This window comes from Jaculus jaculus, chromosome 18 (genome assembly GCF_020740685.1).
Source record: "Jaculus jaculus isolate mJacJac1 chromosome 18, mJacJac1.mat.Y.cur, whole genome shotgun sequence".
In the NCBI taxonomy this organism is placed as follows: Eukaryota; Metazoa; Chordata; class Mammalia; order Rodentia; family Dipodidae; genus Jaculus; species Jaculus jaculus.
Genome location: NC_059119.1, coordinates 39,576,491 through 39,592,381, shown reverse-complemented (window position 1 = coordinate 39,592,381; position 15,891 = coordinate 39,576,491). Strand labels below are relative to the sequence as shown.

The 15,891-nt window shown below is 40.3% G+C and overlaps 1 protein-coding gene and 1 pseudogene across 7 annotated transcripts in view; one reads left to right on the top strand and one right to left on the bottom strand.

The window, feature by feature from the left end:
- Positions 1-351: 351 nt before the first annotated feature.
- Positions 352-15,891, bottom strand: part of Asb3 (ankyrin repeat and SOCS box containing 3) — a 111,652-nt gene continuing 96,112 nt past the window's right edge. For all 7 annotated transcript variants that reach the window (XM_045137344.1, XM_045137345.1, XM_045137346.1 and 4 more), the window contains one exon: positions 352-3,417. In XM_045137344.1, the coding sequence (XP_044993279.1) occupies positions 3,230-3,417 (188 nt within the window). In that variant the 3' untranslated portion in view covers positions 352-3,229. The remainder of the gene's footprint in view (positions 3,418-15,891) is intronic.
- LOC101596037 lies at positions 1,725-2,497 on the top strand (annotated as a pseudogene).

The window sequence follows — 15,891 nt, the reverse complement described above, 5'->3', positions numbered from 1 at the left end:
AATTCAGGTCTTCATGTTTGCACAATAAATACTTTCCTGACTAAGCCATCTTCCCAACCCTTCAAAGTATAGTTTCTATTGCATACTTACCACTTTTATACAACTACAGTCTCAAGAACTTACCTGTCAGGGACCATCTGTATTGATTTTTCTTTATTCTTTTTTTTTTTTTTTGAGGTAGGGTCTCACTCTAGCTCAGGCTGACCTGGAATTCACTCTGTAGTTTCAGGGTGGCCTTCAACTCTCAACGGTCCTCCTACCTCTGCCTCCCGATAGCTGGGATTAAAGGCGTGTGCCACCACATCCGACTTTTTGTATTGATTTTTCAAAAAGAAAAGAGCTCAATATAACTTAAGTTAAAATGAGTTTTATTATATATTTGAACAAAAACAAATACATAAAAAGATACACTCTCAAATTTAAACTCTATATGTATATTTGCCACAAATAAAAAATTCATGTTACATCAAAATAAGAGAATTGGGGTGTGTAAAATGAAGGTTATAATACTTCTTAAATAAAACAGTTTTGGAACTTCTTCATTAAACTTAACTATCTGAATCTCCCCGTGGCTTTCAACATCTAGCTTTAATTTGCCTGTATATTCACATTCAAATGCTAGCTTTTAATGAACAGAAAGAGCTCAGTCATCCCACTGTACCTTCGTTTGGTCTAGTTTTATCTCTACCTTGGTCACAGATGGACCCAGCTGATTTGCTCCCGTCTGCTTTAAGCACAGGTGGCTAACAGCACGGAAGGCTTGCCTCCCTGTCACGACACTACCACACTTGCCTCTTTCTCTCGAGGATAATCTCCACAGCCGCTTATCCCAGCTGTTGATCCTATGATGCTTTTTCCTCACTCAAGATAGATGAAACAACTGTAAAAACTCACGAGGCAGTGCCTCATTAACCTAGGGTTCTCAGGGCTTTCCCTCATAGGCAGTTTGAAAACTTATGCCAATATTAAGAAGGAAAAAGTTTGTACTAATGGAATTGGCTAATTCACAGAAACAAAGCTGGCCTCTCATTCTGGAGCTGAATAGAGCTTGGTTGCAGTATTTGACAGTTAAGTAACTCTGAAATATGCACTTTTCTTTCTTTGAGGATGGTACTGCATAGATGCCCCTCTGTCTCCTTATTGATATCTTGTGTGGTAAAATGCTCTTAAAGCTGATTTACTTTTTGATCTAATATTTTTAAACTGATTATGCCTTTGAGGTTAGGCAATATTGACTCTGTAGATTAAAAATGGAGTATATATGTCTTTGCCAGAATATAAAGGGAAGAAATATGGGTAGAGGACCAGCAATGATTGGTTTTCTAAATTCTTTAAAAAACAAGATTTCGGGGCTAGGGAGATGGCTCACTGGTTAAATGTGCATGCTTGGCCAAAGTTTGATTCTCCAGCACATACATAAAGCAGGACTCAAAGTAGTACCTACCTATGTGATACCAACACACTTACGGTGATGGGAGGTGGAGCCAGGAAAATCTGGAAGCTTATGGGCCAGCTAGACTGTCGCACATGAGGCAGTTAAAACAACAAAAAGGAACAAGAAAAAGTAGCAGACAGAACAAGTACCGTAAGGTTGTCCTCAGACCACCACGTGTGCAGAAAATCATGTGCACAGCCAGCGCGCGCGCACACACATTTCCCCCAAGTTCCCATGTGAAAGCTAGTGAATATCAATGTCATAGAAATGATTAGATTAAGAAGTTAGGATGGAGTGCTGCCTGCCCGTTGGGCTCGAGGCATACTGGGAGTCTCTGAGGCTACGGCAACGGCAAGGGCTTTGCTGGATGGTGGAGCTGACGTGGGACAGGGAACTGGACCTCAGGGTATAAAATTCTTGTCACTGAAAATCTAGGAGCTACCTTGGACCAGTTTGATGCTACTAATTTTTCTGGCAATGAACTAAGGAAACTGGTTGGTTTTCCCTGGTTGAGAAGACTGGAAACATTGTTAGTGAACAACAGAGTATGCCGCATAGGTGAGGGACTTGATCAGGGTCTGTCCTGTGTGACAGAACTCATTCTCACCAACAACAGTCGTGTGGAACTGGGTGATCTAGATGCTCTGGCATCTCTCAAATCACTGATATATCTGCGCATTCTAAGAAATCCTGTAACAAATAAAAAGCATTGCAGACTGTATGTGAGAGTCAGAGTACTGGATTCTCAGAAAGTGAAACTAAAGCAGTGTCAGTCAGAAAGCAAAGAAAATATTCAAGGGCAAACTGGGTGCACAGCTTGCAAAGGATATTTCCAGGAGAAGCAAAACTTTTAATCCAGGTGCTGGTATGCCAACTAGCAAAAAGAAAGGTGGACCGCCTCTGATGAAGAATGCTACAGTAACTGTTCCAATGCTGGCAGGAGTGGAGAAGCCGAAGTGATTGCTGCAGTCGGGTCAGTTATGTGGCCAAGAGCACACATCAGGGCCCAGCCATGATGGTGAAGAAGAGATGGAAGAAGACACAGTCGCAAACAGGTCCTGAGCAGGTGCCACATGGATCATGATGGCCCTTTTGGGACACGTCTTTCTTTTTTAGCATGGAATAACAGCCTGTGTTGTCAGCAAAATGGAATCAGACAGTGTTGTAGAACACTTAAAACTTCCAGTGATAATTTTTTAATATTAACCTAAATGTCAGTTTTCTATAAATGGTGAAATAAAGGCCACTCACTGTGCTGTCAAAAGGGGGGAGGGGAATAAGAATGGAATATAATAAGGCAGGAAATGTTTTTATAAAAGTGAAATATTCAGTGCCAAACAATAACAACAACAATGAGATACACCACCACAGTTAGGTGCGCCTCAAGTACAGTTTTCTGGATTCCCCTCTTACAGAACCTGCATCGTAAGCAGAGATATGCCATGTTCACACTTGATGCAGCATCACAGTTCATTCACAGCAAATTAAAGTAGAGGATGTTTGGCTAAGTAAATATTACAGCACAAAGAGTGCTGGCAATGAAACTGCAATCGAACAGTGTATGTGAAGTTCACAATATATTTGCCAAGAAATACAGTGGGAAACATCCACATTTACTGCTGCTCCCCACAGCCTAACCAACCACATAAATAAAAGTCATCTTTTGTGACTATAAAATCATGAATAACTTGTACCTCATGGGTCTTTTGTCTCAATGAATGGCAGAGTTAAAAGTTAGTCTACAACCATACCGCCTGACCGAGCCCAGGCTCATGAGTTAAGAAGCAAGCAGTTTTAGGTAGCTTCCCCGACTTCTAGTTCTGGTATTTCATTCCTCCTCAGAACATCTTCATAGAGCAGATAGTTTTGCAGGCTTCTGGGAAGGGGCAGCTGACGGACATAGCTGAGAGACTGTAGGCGCTCTACTTTTAGAGTGGCCCGAATTTCCAAACGACAGAGATGAGCTAGGCATGGAACAGAGGCTGCAGAAACAAAGAGAAAATAGTGCACACAACTTTTTAAATATTATATTTTTATTTATTTATTTGAGAGAGAAAGCAGTGGGGGGAGGGAGAGAGAGAATGGGTGTGCCAAGGCCTCCAGCCTCTGCAAATGAACTCCAGACTCATATGCTACCTTGTGCACCTGGCTAACATGGATGCTGAAGAATTGAACCTGGGTCCTTTGGCTTTGCAGGCAAGAGCCCTAACTGCTAAGCCATCTATCCAGCCTTGTGAACAAAACTTTAACAGAAAGAAATAATAGGACACTTAGGTCAGTCATGTTCTCCATCTCTGTATAATAGCAGAGAAGCGATATGATACTTAGACTTACTTGAAAGAAGACTGCTTGGAACAGGATGACCATACACACCTTACTTGCTTAGTTTTCTAGTCCTTGCTCTTTTCCCTCCAACTAGTCACAGATTCGTGTACAACAAGAGCTCTTACTCACTGAGCCATCTCCCCAGCCCTCTAGTCACACATTCACAGTCGGTACTCCAAGCTAAATGTTCAAATTCTAAGGACCTAATAGTACTAGCTGGCACTTAAGAAATAGGTTAACTAACTTATTAAAAATGATAGATGGGGCTGGAGAGATGGCTTAGCGGTTAAGCGCTTGCCTGTGAAGTCTAAGGAACCCAGTTGGAGGCTCGGTTCCCCAGGTCCCACGTTAGCCAGATGCACAAGGGGGCGCACGCGTCTGGAGTTCGTTTGCAGAGGCTGGAAGCCCTGGTGCACCCATTCTCTCTCTCTCCCTCTATCTGTCTTTCTCTCTGTGTCTGTTGCTCTCAAATAAATAAATAAATAAATAAATAAATAAATAAATAAATAAATAAATGATATCATCATAATAATAAATTTTTAAAAAATGATACATGAAGCCGGGAGTGGTGGTGGTTCATGCCTTTAATCCCAGCACTCAGCAGGCAGAGGTAGGAGGATTGTTGACTTTGATGTCAGTCTTGGTCTAGAGAGTGAGTTCCAGGTCAGCATGGGATAGAGTGAGACTCTACCTTGAAGAAAAAATGTGGGCTGGGGAGTAGAGAGATGGCTCATCAGTTAAGACACTTGTCTGTTAACCCTAATGACCCAGGTTTGATTCCCCCATAAAAGCCAGATGCACCAGTGGCGCATGCATCTGGAGTTTAATTGCAGGGGTTGAAGGCCCTGGTGTACCCATTCTCTCTCAGTGTCTATCTCTCTCTCTGCCTGCAAATACAAAAAAAATATTTTAAAAAGAAAGAACTGATAGACACAACGGAAAACACTACTTTCTTCTGACTCTGCTTCCTCGCAAATGGTCTCCAGACCTGCCACATCAAGTGAGTACATGTGTAGCCTGAAAGTTTTCCTCTTTTTGTCTGTGGCATAAATTGAAATTTCAAAATTGGCACAGAAAGGGGATGTTTACTGAGTTCCTTTCATGCCATATGCCCATGTACTTCATACATATTTTCATTGTATATCTTCCTTAACCCTAGCATATGTGTCTGTACATAAATTTTTATTTAGAAATTTTTAGTTAGCTATAAGTGGGGAAACAGAAGTTATACCCAGGGTCTCATGCATCCTGAGCACATGCTCTACCACTGATCATAGCCCCAGCCCCGAGATAAGACAACAGAGATTTTAAAAGGTTAAGAACTTTTTCAAAGACTAAAAAGCTATGAGTCTTTGAAACTGATCTGAACTTCAGAGCCAGGGTTCAAACTCAAATCCATGTGACCCCAAGCCTCTAGGTGTAGACGGGAGTTTGCTAAAGCCACAGCACTGAAGCTCCAGTTTCATTTTTCAAGATGAAGTATTAACTGAAAAGATTAATATTCATGAAAAAAGTACTAAGATAGCTATTACTTTTATGTGAATCAAACTTTTGTTACTAGAGGAGTCGTTTATAAACCCCTGTGAAGTGGAGCAATGATTAACAGATAAGGGCCAGATAGCATCAAAGGAATGTACTGTCAAGAGTACAGCTGCTGGTCAAGGAGGGCCTCTGATTCCAAGTCTAGGGTTCTCGAAGTTCTAAACCCGAGTCTGAAGCAAACAAATTCCAAATTACTCAATTAAACTCATCTTAAATTCTAGTTTAAGTTAGCAAACAGTGCTTCAAAATGCAAAACAAGAATGCAAAAGTTAGCTGGGTGTGGTGACACACACCTTTAATCCCAGCACGTGGGAGCAGAAGTAGGAGGATCACCGTTGAGTTGGAGGCTACCCTGAGACTCCATAGCAAATTCCAGATGCATGTGCCCCCTTGTGCTTACATGGGTCCTGGAGAATCAAACTGGGAGGCTTTGCAGGCAAGTGCCTTAACCGCTAAGCCATCTCTCCAGGCCCCAAAATGACTTTTTTCACATTCACAGTTCAATGGTTTATGCAATTTGGAACTAAATTACAACACTGATAAATGTAATACATCTTCAGAAATAAAAGTGACAAACTCTTGGTGAGTATACAAGTCAGGTATTAGGGACAACTGTATGTTAGCATTCTACAGGGGTCTACTTCAAACACTGAGTACGCCATGAGCACAGTCAGATGGGATTCAGAGAGAAAATGACAAGATAGATTACGAGACTATGTGGATTTAAGTGATGGCTAAAAGAATGTCTACTTCTGTGCAGCTACAGTTTGACATTATATGCTAAACTGAATCTCTTCATTCTACAAAATCTTGAAGGCATTTGCTATAAACTTAGAAGGAAGATATGGATGGTTATACAACCAGGAGGAAAGCTGCTTACTGAGGAACATGCAATCCTTAATGCTACCCAGCTTCTCTGGTTTGACAGACTACACTAACTCAAAATTCCTCAGACTGGGGAACAGTCTTTGGCTGCCCCAAAATCTCCTGAAGGGCCATCAAACCTTTCCAGGTTATCAGATTAGCAGCCCTGTCTTCACAGCTTAACACACTGCTTGTTCATGCTAATATGTACATGGACGCTTAACCATTTGTGGTTGTATAAAGTTCAATGCAATCCTCTACGTCTTTGAACCCACTGAAGCTATCTTAATTTTCATAAAAAGAAACGGTACGGTTATTTTATACATTTGTGCAGACTTTAGATGCATTTTGGTTTTCCTCCTGGAAGCACAATAGATCACTGGCCTAGTAAAGAATTAGTGGTAAGAACTGTGTTCAGTGCAACTGAGGGAGCCTGTCACCTATATATTATTAATAGACAATACCATGCCCATTGGTGACATTTTCATTTAAAATGCCAGTAAGGGTTAGGGAGGTAGTTCAGCAGTCAAGCTGCCAGTTAATACTAAGAGAATTTTGTAATCATATTTGCCTAATTCCAAAGCACAAAACATTCCTATGAAGGTTTAAGTGATGCTTGCTAGGGATGTGGATCAGTGGTAGAGCACTTGCATAACAGGCCTAAGGTTCCAGGTTCCACCCCCAGAACTGAGCAACACAACAGCGGGGTTTACTGTGTGGTCACTGTGCTCAGAGATGCTGCTACTCCTTCCCTTTACAGAGTAAAAAGGCCACACAAGTAAAACAGACTTCTAAGGTGTTCTGTTAAAAGTAGATTTTAAGCCTCAGGGGAGGCATGCTGGCTGGGGACAGGAAGCCGCTGGGGATGGCATGCTCCCAAGGGCAGGTAGCCACAGGGAAGTGCTCCAGTGGGGCAGGTGGATGCCACCTGGAAAGCTGCTCCCTGGGGGCAGCTGGCAACAGGCAGATGCAAACACTAGGGAAGTGCTCAATGGCAGCAGGGAAGCCCAGGGAGGCCTGCTCCCTGGGGACAGGCAGGTACTGGTGAGCCCTCTGTCTGGCCTCAAACTACTCCACTGACTGGTGCCAAGCCACACCCTCTGACACAAGTTAACAAGGTGGATCAGAAAAATGGACCTTTCAATCTGCTGCCTTCAAGAAACCCACCTCATCATTAAAGATAGACACCTCCTCAGGGTGAAAGGATGGAAACTGATTTTCCAAGCAAATGTAAATAAGAATCAAGCAGTTATGGCCTTATTAATATCTGATACAATAGACTTCAAAACAAAAGTAATGAAAAAGGGCAAAGAAGGCCAATTTTTACTCATGAAAGGAACCATCCAACAATAGGACATCACAATTATAAACCTATATGCACCAAACACAGCTGTACCACATTTTATACTTGACAACAAATCAGAAATAAATCCCAACCATCACAGTAGGGGACTTCAATACCCCATTATCATCCTGAGACAGATCATCCAAGCAGAAAATCAACAGGGAAATAAGAGCTTAACAATGCCACATCAACTAGACCTAACAGACAGCTACAGAACATTCCACACCAATTCTTCAGAATACACATTCTTCTCAGTAGCCCATGAAATGTCTCCAAAAACAGATCACATATCAGGGTATAAAGCATGCCTTTATGAATTCAAGAAACTGACATTATTTACTGCATCATATTGTACCACAATGCATTAAAGCTAGAAGCTAACCAGGGAAACAGCAGAAAATACACCAGCTCCTGGAGACTGAACAACATAGTATTAAGCAATTAATGGGTTGTGGAAGAAATTAAAAAGGAAATTGTAAAATTCTTTGATCTGAATGATAACAAAAACAGAGCATACCAAAACTTATGGGACATAATGAAGGCAGTCCTAAAGGGAGAATTCATAGCACTAAATGCCTTCATAACAAAGACAGAGATCTCAAATTAATAACCTAACCATCAACCTAAAGGCAGTGAAAAACAAGAACAATCCAACCCTAAGAATTCCAGATGAATATAATTAAAATCAGAGTACAAATTAATGAGTTGGAAACTAAGAAAACAAGAAAATTGACGAAACAAAGAGGTGGTTCTTTGAAAAAATAAACATGATTGATAAACCCCTGACCAATTTGATAAAAAAAAAAAAAAAAAAGAGGAGAACCCTCAAGTTAACATAATTAGAAAAGGGAGAGGTCACAACAGACATCAATGACTTTGGAAGAATCATCAAGACATATTTCCAAAACCTCTACTCCCCAAAATTGGATAACCTGGAGGAAATGGACAAATTTCTAGATTCATACCACCTACAAACAAACTCCAGAACAGATAAATCTCCTAAACAAGCCTATTCCATTCACTGAGATTGAAAATGAAATCAAAAACCTCTCCAAAAGAAAAAATCCAGGACCATAAGGATTCTTAGCTGAATTCTAACACCTTCATTGAAGAACTGAAACCACATTTTTCAAGGTATTTCACATAATTGGAGAAGAGGGAATGCTCTCCAACTCCTTCTATGAAGCTAGCATTACCCTAATAGCAAAACCAGACAGAGATGCAATAAGAAAACTGTACGCCTATATCCCTGATGAACTTAGATACAAAAATCCTGAACAAAATATTCGCAAACCAAATTCAAAAATGTATCAAAAGCATTATCCAGTTCTATCAAGCATGCTTCATCCCAGGGATACAGTGATGGTTTAACATATGGAATTGATTAATGTACTTCGCAACATAAATAAACTTAAACACAAGACCCACATGATCATTTCAATAGATGCAGAGAAAGCCTTTGACAAAATACAATATCACTTCATGATCAAAATGCTGGAGAGACTAGGCATGAAGGATTTATATCTCAACAAAAATAAAGGCTATATACAAAGCACCTAAAGCCCAAATCACACTTAACTCAAGAAGTTCCCATGAAGATTGAGAACAAGAACAAGATGCCCACTGTCACCACTGCTCTTCAACATACTGCTAGAAATCCTAGGCAAAGCAGTAAGACACGAGAAAGATACAAAACGGGGCTGGAGGAATGGCTTAGTAGTTAAGGCACTTGCCTACAAAGCCAAAGGACCCAGGTTTGATTTCCTAGGACCCATGTAAGCAGATGTAGAAGTGGGCACATGCATCTGGAGTTCGTTTGCAGTGGCTAGATGCCACCCCAGCATGCCCATTCTGTGCCCATTCTCTCTTTCCCTCTCTCTCCCTCTCCTTTCTCCCTCAAATAAATAAAATAAAAAATATAGTTTTAAAAGACATAAAAGGGATACAAATTGGAATGGAAGAAGTCAAACTAAGCCTATTTTCAGATGACATGATCTTACACATAAGTGACCAGAAAGACTACCATAAAAATTCTAAAGGTGGTAAATTCTTTTAGCAAAATGGCAAGATACAAAATCAACACACAAAAATTAGTAGACTGCCAATACACAAAAAAATAAATATACAGAGAAAGAAAGCAGCAAGGCTGTCCTGTTTCTAATAGTTATACACACAAACACACACACACACAATCAAATGCCTTGGAATAGCATTAACCAAGGATGTGAAAGACCTATATATGGAAAACATAAAAATACTCAAGAAGGAAATTGAGGAGGACATGAGAAGATGGAAAGATCTCCCATGTTCCTAGAATTAGTATTGTGAAAATGACAATCCTACAAAAGCAATATACAGATTTAATGCAATCCCAATAAAAATCCCAGCATTATTCTTCACAGAGATATAAAAAATGATCTCAAATTCATATGGAATGGCAGAAAGCCTCAGATAACCAAAAATATCCTAAACGAAACTGGAGATATCACCATACCTGATCTAAAGCTATACTACAAAGTTATAGTCACAAAAATGCATGATACCAGCACAAAAACAGACATATAGACCAATGGAATAGAACTGATGACCTGGCCCTTAGTTCAAGCAACTACAGCTCCTTGATCTTTGACAAAGGAGCCAACAACATACACTGGAGAAGATATAGCATCTTGAACAAATGTTACTGGACATTTTGGATAACCACATCTAGAAAAATAAAACTAGACCCACTCACCCTTCTACATTGCTGGTGGGAATGCAATCTGGTCCAGCCATTGTGGAAATCAGTGTGGCGGTTCCTAAAACAGCTAAAAATAGACCTACCATATGACCAAGCTATAGCACTTCTAGGTATATATCCTAAGGACTCATCTCATTACCTCAGAGATACTTGTTCAACCATGTTTATTGCCATTCAATTCACAATAGCTGGGAAATGGAACCAGCCTACATGTATCCTCAACTGATGAGTGGATAATGAAGATATGGCACATTTAAACAATAAAGTTCTACTCAGCGGTAAAGAAAAATGAAGTTATGAAATTTTCAGGAAAATGGATGGATCTGGAAAGGATTATGTTAAGTGAGGTAACCCAGGCCCAGAAAGTCAAATGTCACATGTCCTCTCTCATATGTAGATCCTACCTACAGATGACTGGACTTCTGAGTAGGAATAAAACTCAGTAGCAAAGGCCAGTAAGCTAGAAAAGAGATACAGAAGGAAGACAAAGGAAGGGAGGGGGTACTTAATAGGTTAGTGTTGTATATATGTAAGTAGAAGAATAGAGTAGTGGGGGTGAAAAGGCCCAAGTGAGGTCAGGGGAAGAGACTGAGTAAGGAAAGGTGGAGGGAGGGCCTATTAAAATCTAAGAGGAGATAAATAAATCATATGAAAACCTACTTTTTTGGACAATGCTACAGATTGTTACTATAAAATTTTCAGTGCCCGGGATGGGGTATATTCCAGTGAGTTGTTGGCCAGGGAGGTCCCTGATGCCCCCAAAACATTATAGGCCATTGCTGAGGCCCTTAATTTCCCACCAGGAATAGATGGCAAGACCTTATTGCTGAAGACTCCACATACTTGGACTGCGAGGCCACTGAGAAATCCTGCTGGAACTGAGCTGATAACCTCCTCCACGTAGACCAGCTGACAGAAAGCTGGAAGGAGCCATTCTGCATGTAGTTCATTGGGAGAGAGAGAAATTGCTAGTGAAGATACTCAACAGTGGACACTGCAAGCCTTATATTTTGCCAGCCAGGCCAAATGAGTCAATGGGTGCAATAATGGCATGTCTGTGATGGTGGAAACCAACTACCTTCTAATTGGACAGGATGCCCACTCCATGGGAGGGAATACATCCCTGATACTAAAAACCTGCAACATGGGTAGTCATGAGCTATAGGGGTCTAACGTCTGCTGTTGTATGGCTAAATGTATATGTTATGCTCATCAAACTTCCCAGTAAGCACTTCTCTTAATGTTCATACCAATATATTAATGCTACTCTCACTTTTGGTAGAGAACCTTCTCTTTTCAGATGGCAGTGACCTTGGGAGGACTCAGAAGGCATCATGGTGCTGGGAAGAAGTGACAGGAGTGCTCAGCACTGCAGTATCTCTATCACATCTTCCAAGGCTCAGGGTCCATTGCAGAAGAGGTGGCAGAAAGAATTTAAGAGCCAAAGGAAGGGTAGGACTCCTTACAACATGCTCCCCCCAGACACAAAACGGCCTGGATATCCATGACCTCACAGTGCCTGACACTACCTACACAAGACCCTCATAATAGGAGGAAAAGATGATGTCATCAAAATAAGAGAGACTGATGGAGAGGTGGAGGGGATATGATGGAGACTAGAGTTTCAAAGGGGAAAGTGGGGGGAGGGCATTACCATGGGATATTGTTTACAATCATGGAAGTTGTTAATAAAAAATTTAAAAAAAAAAAAACTAGACCCACTCTTCTCACCATGCACAAAGTTAACTCCAAATGGATTAAATACCTCAACCTAAGACCTGAAACTCTTAAATGCCTGGAAGAAAAAATAGGGGGAACTGTCCATGATATAGCAGTGGGAGAGATTTCCTTAACAAAACCCCAGTAGAGTAGGAAATTAAACAATCACTCAACCAACAGAGGCAGCAGACTACCTACAGAATGGAAGAGAAATCTTTGCCAGCAGTACCCCAACAGAGGCCTGATATCTAGAATCTACAAAGAACTCAGAAAACTAAGCAATAATAAAATCAAACAATCTACTCAAAAACTGGAGTAGAAAGCTGGGTGTGGTAGTGCATGCCTCTAATGCCAGCACTCAGGAGGCACAGATAGGAGGATCGCCATGAATTCAGTGCCCATTAAACTGCAAAGTGCAATTGTTTGAGAGCTTACTCAAGTAGAAGATGCCCCTCCAGAAATGACCGGGCACTCCAGGGAACTGGAGCCAGGATAGCTCTTGAAAGACTCTGTCTGAACACTGCGTATACTCTCAATTTACAGTCTCTGTGAAAAGCGGAAGCAAGCAAGCAGAGGTTCCAGAAGCAAATACATGATGGTTACCCACTGCAATTCACACAAGGAAGTGGGGAGGGTGTATAAAAGGGGAACTTCCTAACTGAGCAAGCGACTATCTGAAGGCAGCACAGCAGGATGGGTGGCATCAGGCCCCACAGCAGAGCCGGGGCGTGACCATCTGCAGTCAGCTAAGCTCCCAAGCACAGCAGGTGGCCTCGGCCCCTTCAATCTAGTAATTTTCCATCGTCCCACCGCATTACCACCACTGAGACTGAGCCGGCTGTTCTCTGCAGGAACTGCAGGAACAATGCTGACTCTTTCAAAAGTAGGCCTGAATGCTAAAGTTCTCCTGTTCTTCAAAATCAGCTGGATTCACCCCTGGATTAACAAATTTGGTAGTTCACCTGGTATTATGGGAGTATAACAAATGCAAGAAAGAGAGGATCATTGGATTTATGACAGTTTGTTTTGTGAAAATAGCCACTGGGCAATGAGAGGCAGGGCTGTATAGAAGCTCACTAGTCCCATAAGGATGAACCCTGAGTTGCAGTGGAAGGGCTTGGAATGATGTATACCAAGTTCTGAAAGATAACAACTGTCATCCAAGATGGCTTTATCCTGCAAAGTTATCTATCCAAATTCATGGAGAAATAGGACATTCCAAAATAAAAACCAAAGGAATTTATGACAACTAAACCAGCTCTACAGAAAATGCTTGAAGGAATCCTTCATACTGAAGAGAAAGCAAAGCATACACATGAGGAAACAGGAAAAAATAACCACACTCAAATAACAGTTAAAACAAGTGAGTAAAGGGAAATCAGGAAGCACTATGAAGAGAAAGAAAAGCGAGAATAAATACATGCCTTTCAATAATGACTCTCAATATCAATGGTAATGCCCCAACTAAAAGACACAGGCTTGCAAATTGGATTAAAAGGCAAGATCCTGATGTTTGCTGCCTCCAGAAAACTCATCTCTCAATAAAAGACAGACACCATCTTAGGGTGAAAGGGTGGAAAACAGTATTCCAAGCAAATGGGCCTAGGAAACAAGCAGATGTTGTTATCCTAATTTCTGACAGGATAGACTCCAACCAACATTAGTAAGGAAAGATAAAGGTCACATTATATTGATTAAAGGAACACTCCAACAGGAGGACATTACACTCCTAAACATATGTACAGCTATCACGGGGTTCCCAATTTCATCAAACACTGTTAGACTTAAGGTAACAGATAACACCAAACACAACTGTAGTGGGTGATTTCAATATTCCACTCTCATCAATTGACAGATCATCCTGGCAAAAAATAAAAAGACAGGCATCTGTGTTAAATGCTGCCATGGAACAAAGGGTCCTAACATATCTACAGAACATTCCATCTAAATACTGCAGAATATACATTTTTCTCAGCAGCACATAGATCATTCTCTAAAAATAGACCATATATTAGAATACAAAACAACTCTTAAGAAATACAGGAAAACTGAAATAATTCCTTGTACTCTATCTGACCACAATGGGATTAAACTACAAATCAGCAACAAGAAAAACTACAGAGCACACAGAAATTCCTGGAGACTAAATAGTACACTATTGAATGAAGAATGAGTCATTGAAGAAATCAAAAAGGAAATCAAAAACTTCATAGACTAGAAAATAAAAATAAATAAATAAATAAATAAATAAATATTCAAAAAAATAATCATAGACTCAAATGATGATGAGAATACAACATACCAAAAGGGACACAATGAAGACAGTACTAACAGGGAAATTTATACCACACCTCAAAAGGGCCCCAGCTGAAACTAAGAGTATTTGGGGAAAATAGCAAGAGTGCTGCTTCCTTGGTGAACCTGGTACCAGCACAAGGGTAAAGGAGATAGACACAGAGAACACTCAACTCCTATCAAACAAGATATCCAGAGACATAGAGGCTTCCAAAGTCCTCATCACTCAAGCAGACATAAAATGAACCCAACATGGCTCAGGGAAATTTGTGGAAGAGGGGCAGAAAGAATGTTAGAGCCACATGTTGGGTCATTATGCACAGAGACAATGCCTCTTACCCATAAGTGATGGATAACCCCACAGTGCACGACCCGTATTTCCTAACAAGGAGGGTCCCTGTGGAGGGGGAGGACAGGGAGGAGGCTAACGACGGTACCAACATGACTGTATATACTGTGTACAAAACTAATAAAAAGAAAATTAGAGAGTTCACAAGTAAACAATGCAATGCTTCACCTTAAGGTCTTGGTGAAAGAAGAACAAGGCAAACCAAAAATCAGGAGATGGGAAGAAATAACAAAGATCAGGGCAGAAATAATGAAATAGAAACTAAAAAAAAAAAAAATCAATGAAACAAAGATTGGGAAAGGATAAACAAGATTGATAAACCTTTAGCAAATCTGACTAGAAGAAATAGAGAAGAGATGGAAAAGGCACCACTATAACAAATACCAAAGAAATTCAGAAAATCATAAGGATATATATATTTTAACAATCCAGACGCATCTAAGTTTGAAAACATGAAAGAAATGGATGATTTTCTTGATTTCTATGACCTGCCAAAAGTAAATCAACATGAGATAAGCCATTTAAATAGACCTATAACAACTATGGAGAAGCAAGTAGTTATAAAAAGTCTACCAACTAAAGAAAGCCCAGGCCCAGATGGACTCACTGGTGAATTTTACCAGTCCTTCATGGAAGAACTAGCACCACTGCTTCTCAAATTTTCCATTAAATAGAAAAGGAGGGAATTCTACTGAACTCCTTCTACAAAGCCCTTATCACCCTGATACCTAAACCAGACAAAGATAGAACAAAAAGAAAATTATAGACCAATCTCCATCATGAACATAGATGCAAAAAATCTCAACAAAATAATTGCTAAGAGAGTATAAGAATATATACAAAGATCATTCACCCCAACCAAGTAGGCTTTATCCCAGAGATGCAGGGATGATTCAACATATGCAAATCGATACATGTAGTACACTACCTAAATAGGCTGAAGGACAAAAATCACATGATCATCTCAACAGATACAGAAAAGGCATTTGACAAAATCCAACATCTTTTCATGGTAAAAATCCTACAGAAACTGGAAATAGAAGGAATATATCTTAACATAATAAAAGCTATTTAGAGCAAACCTACAGCCAACATAATACTAAATGGGGAAAACCTTTAGGCTTTTCCACTAAAATCAGGAACAAGGCAAGGGTGTCCACTGTCCCTACTCTTATTTAATATACCACTGGAAGTCTTAGCTATAGCAGTAAGACAAGAGACACACATAAAAGGGATACAAATTAGAAAGGAAAAGATAAAATTATCATTATTTGCAG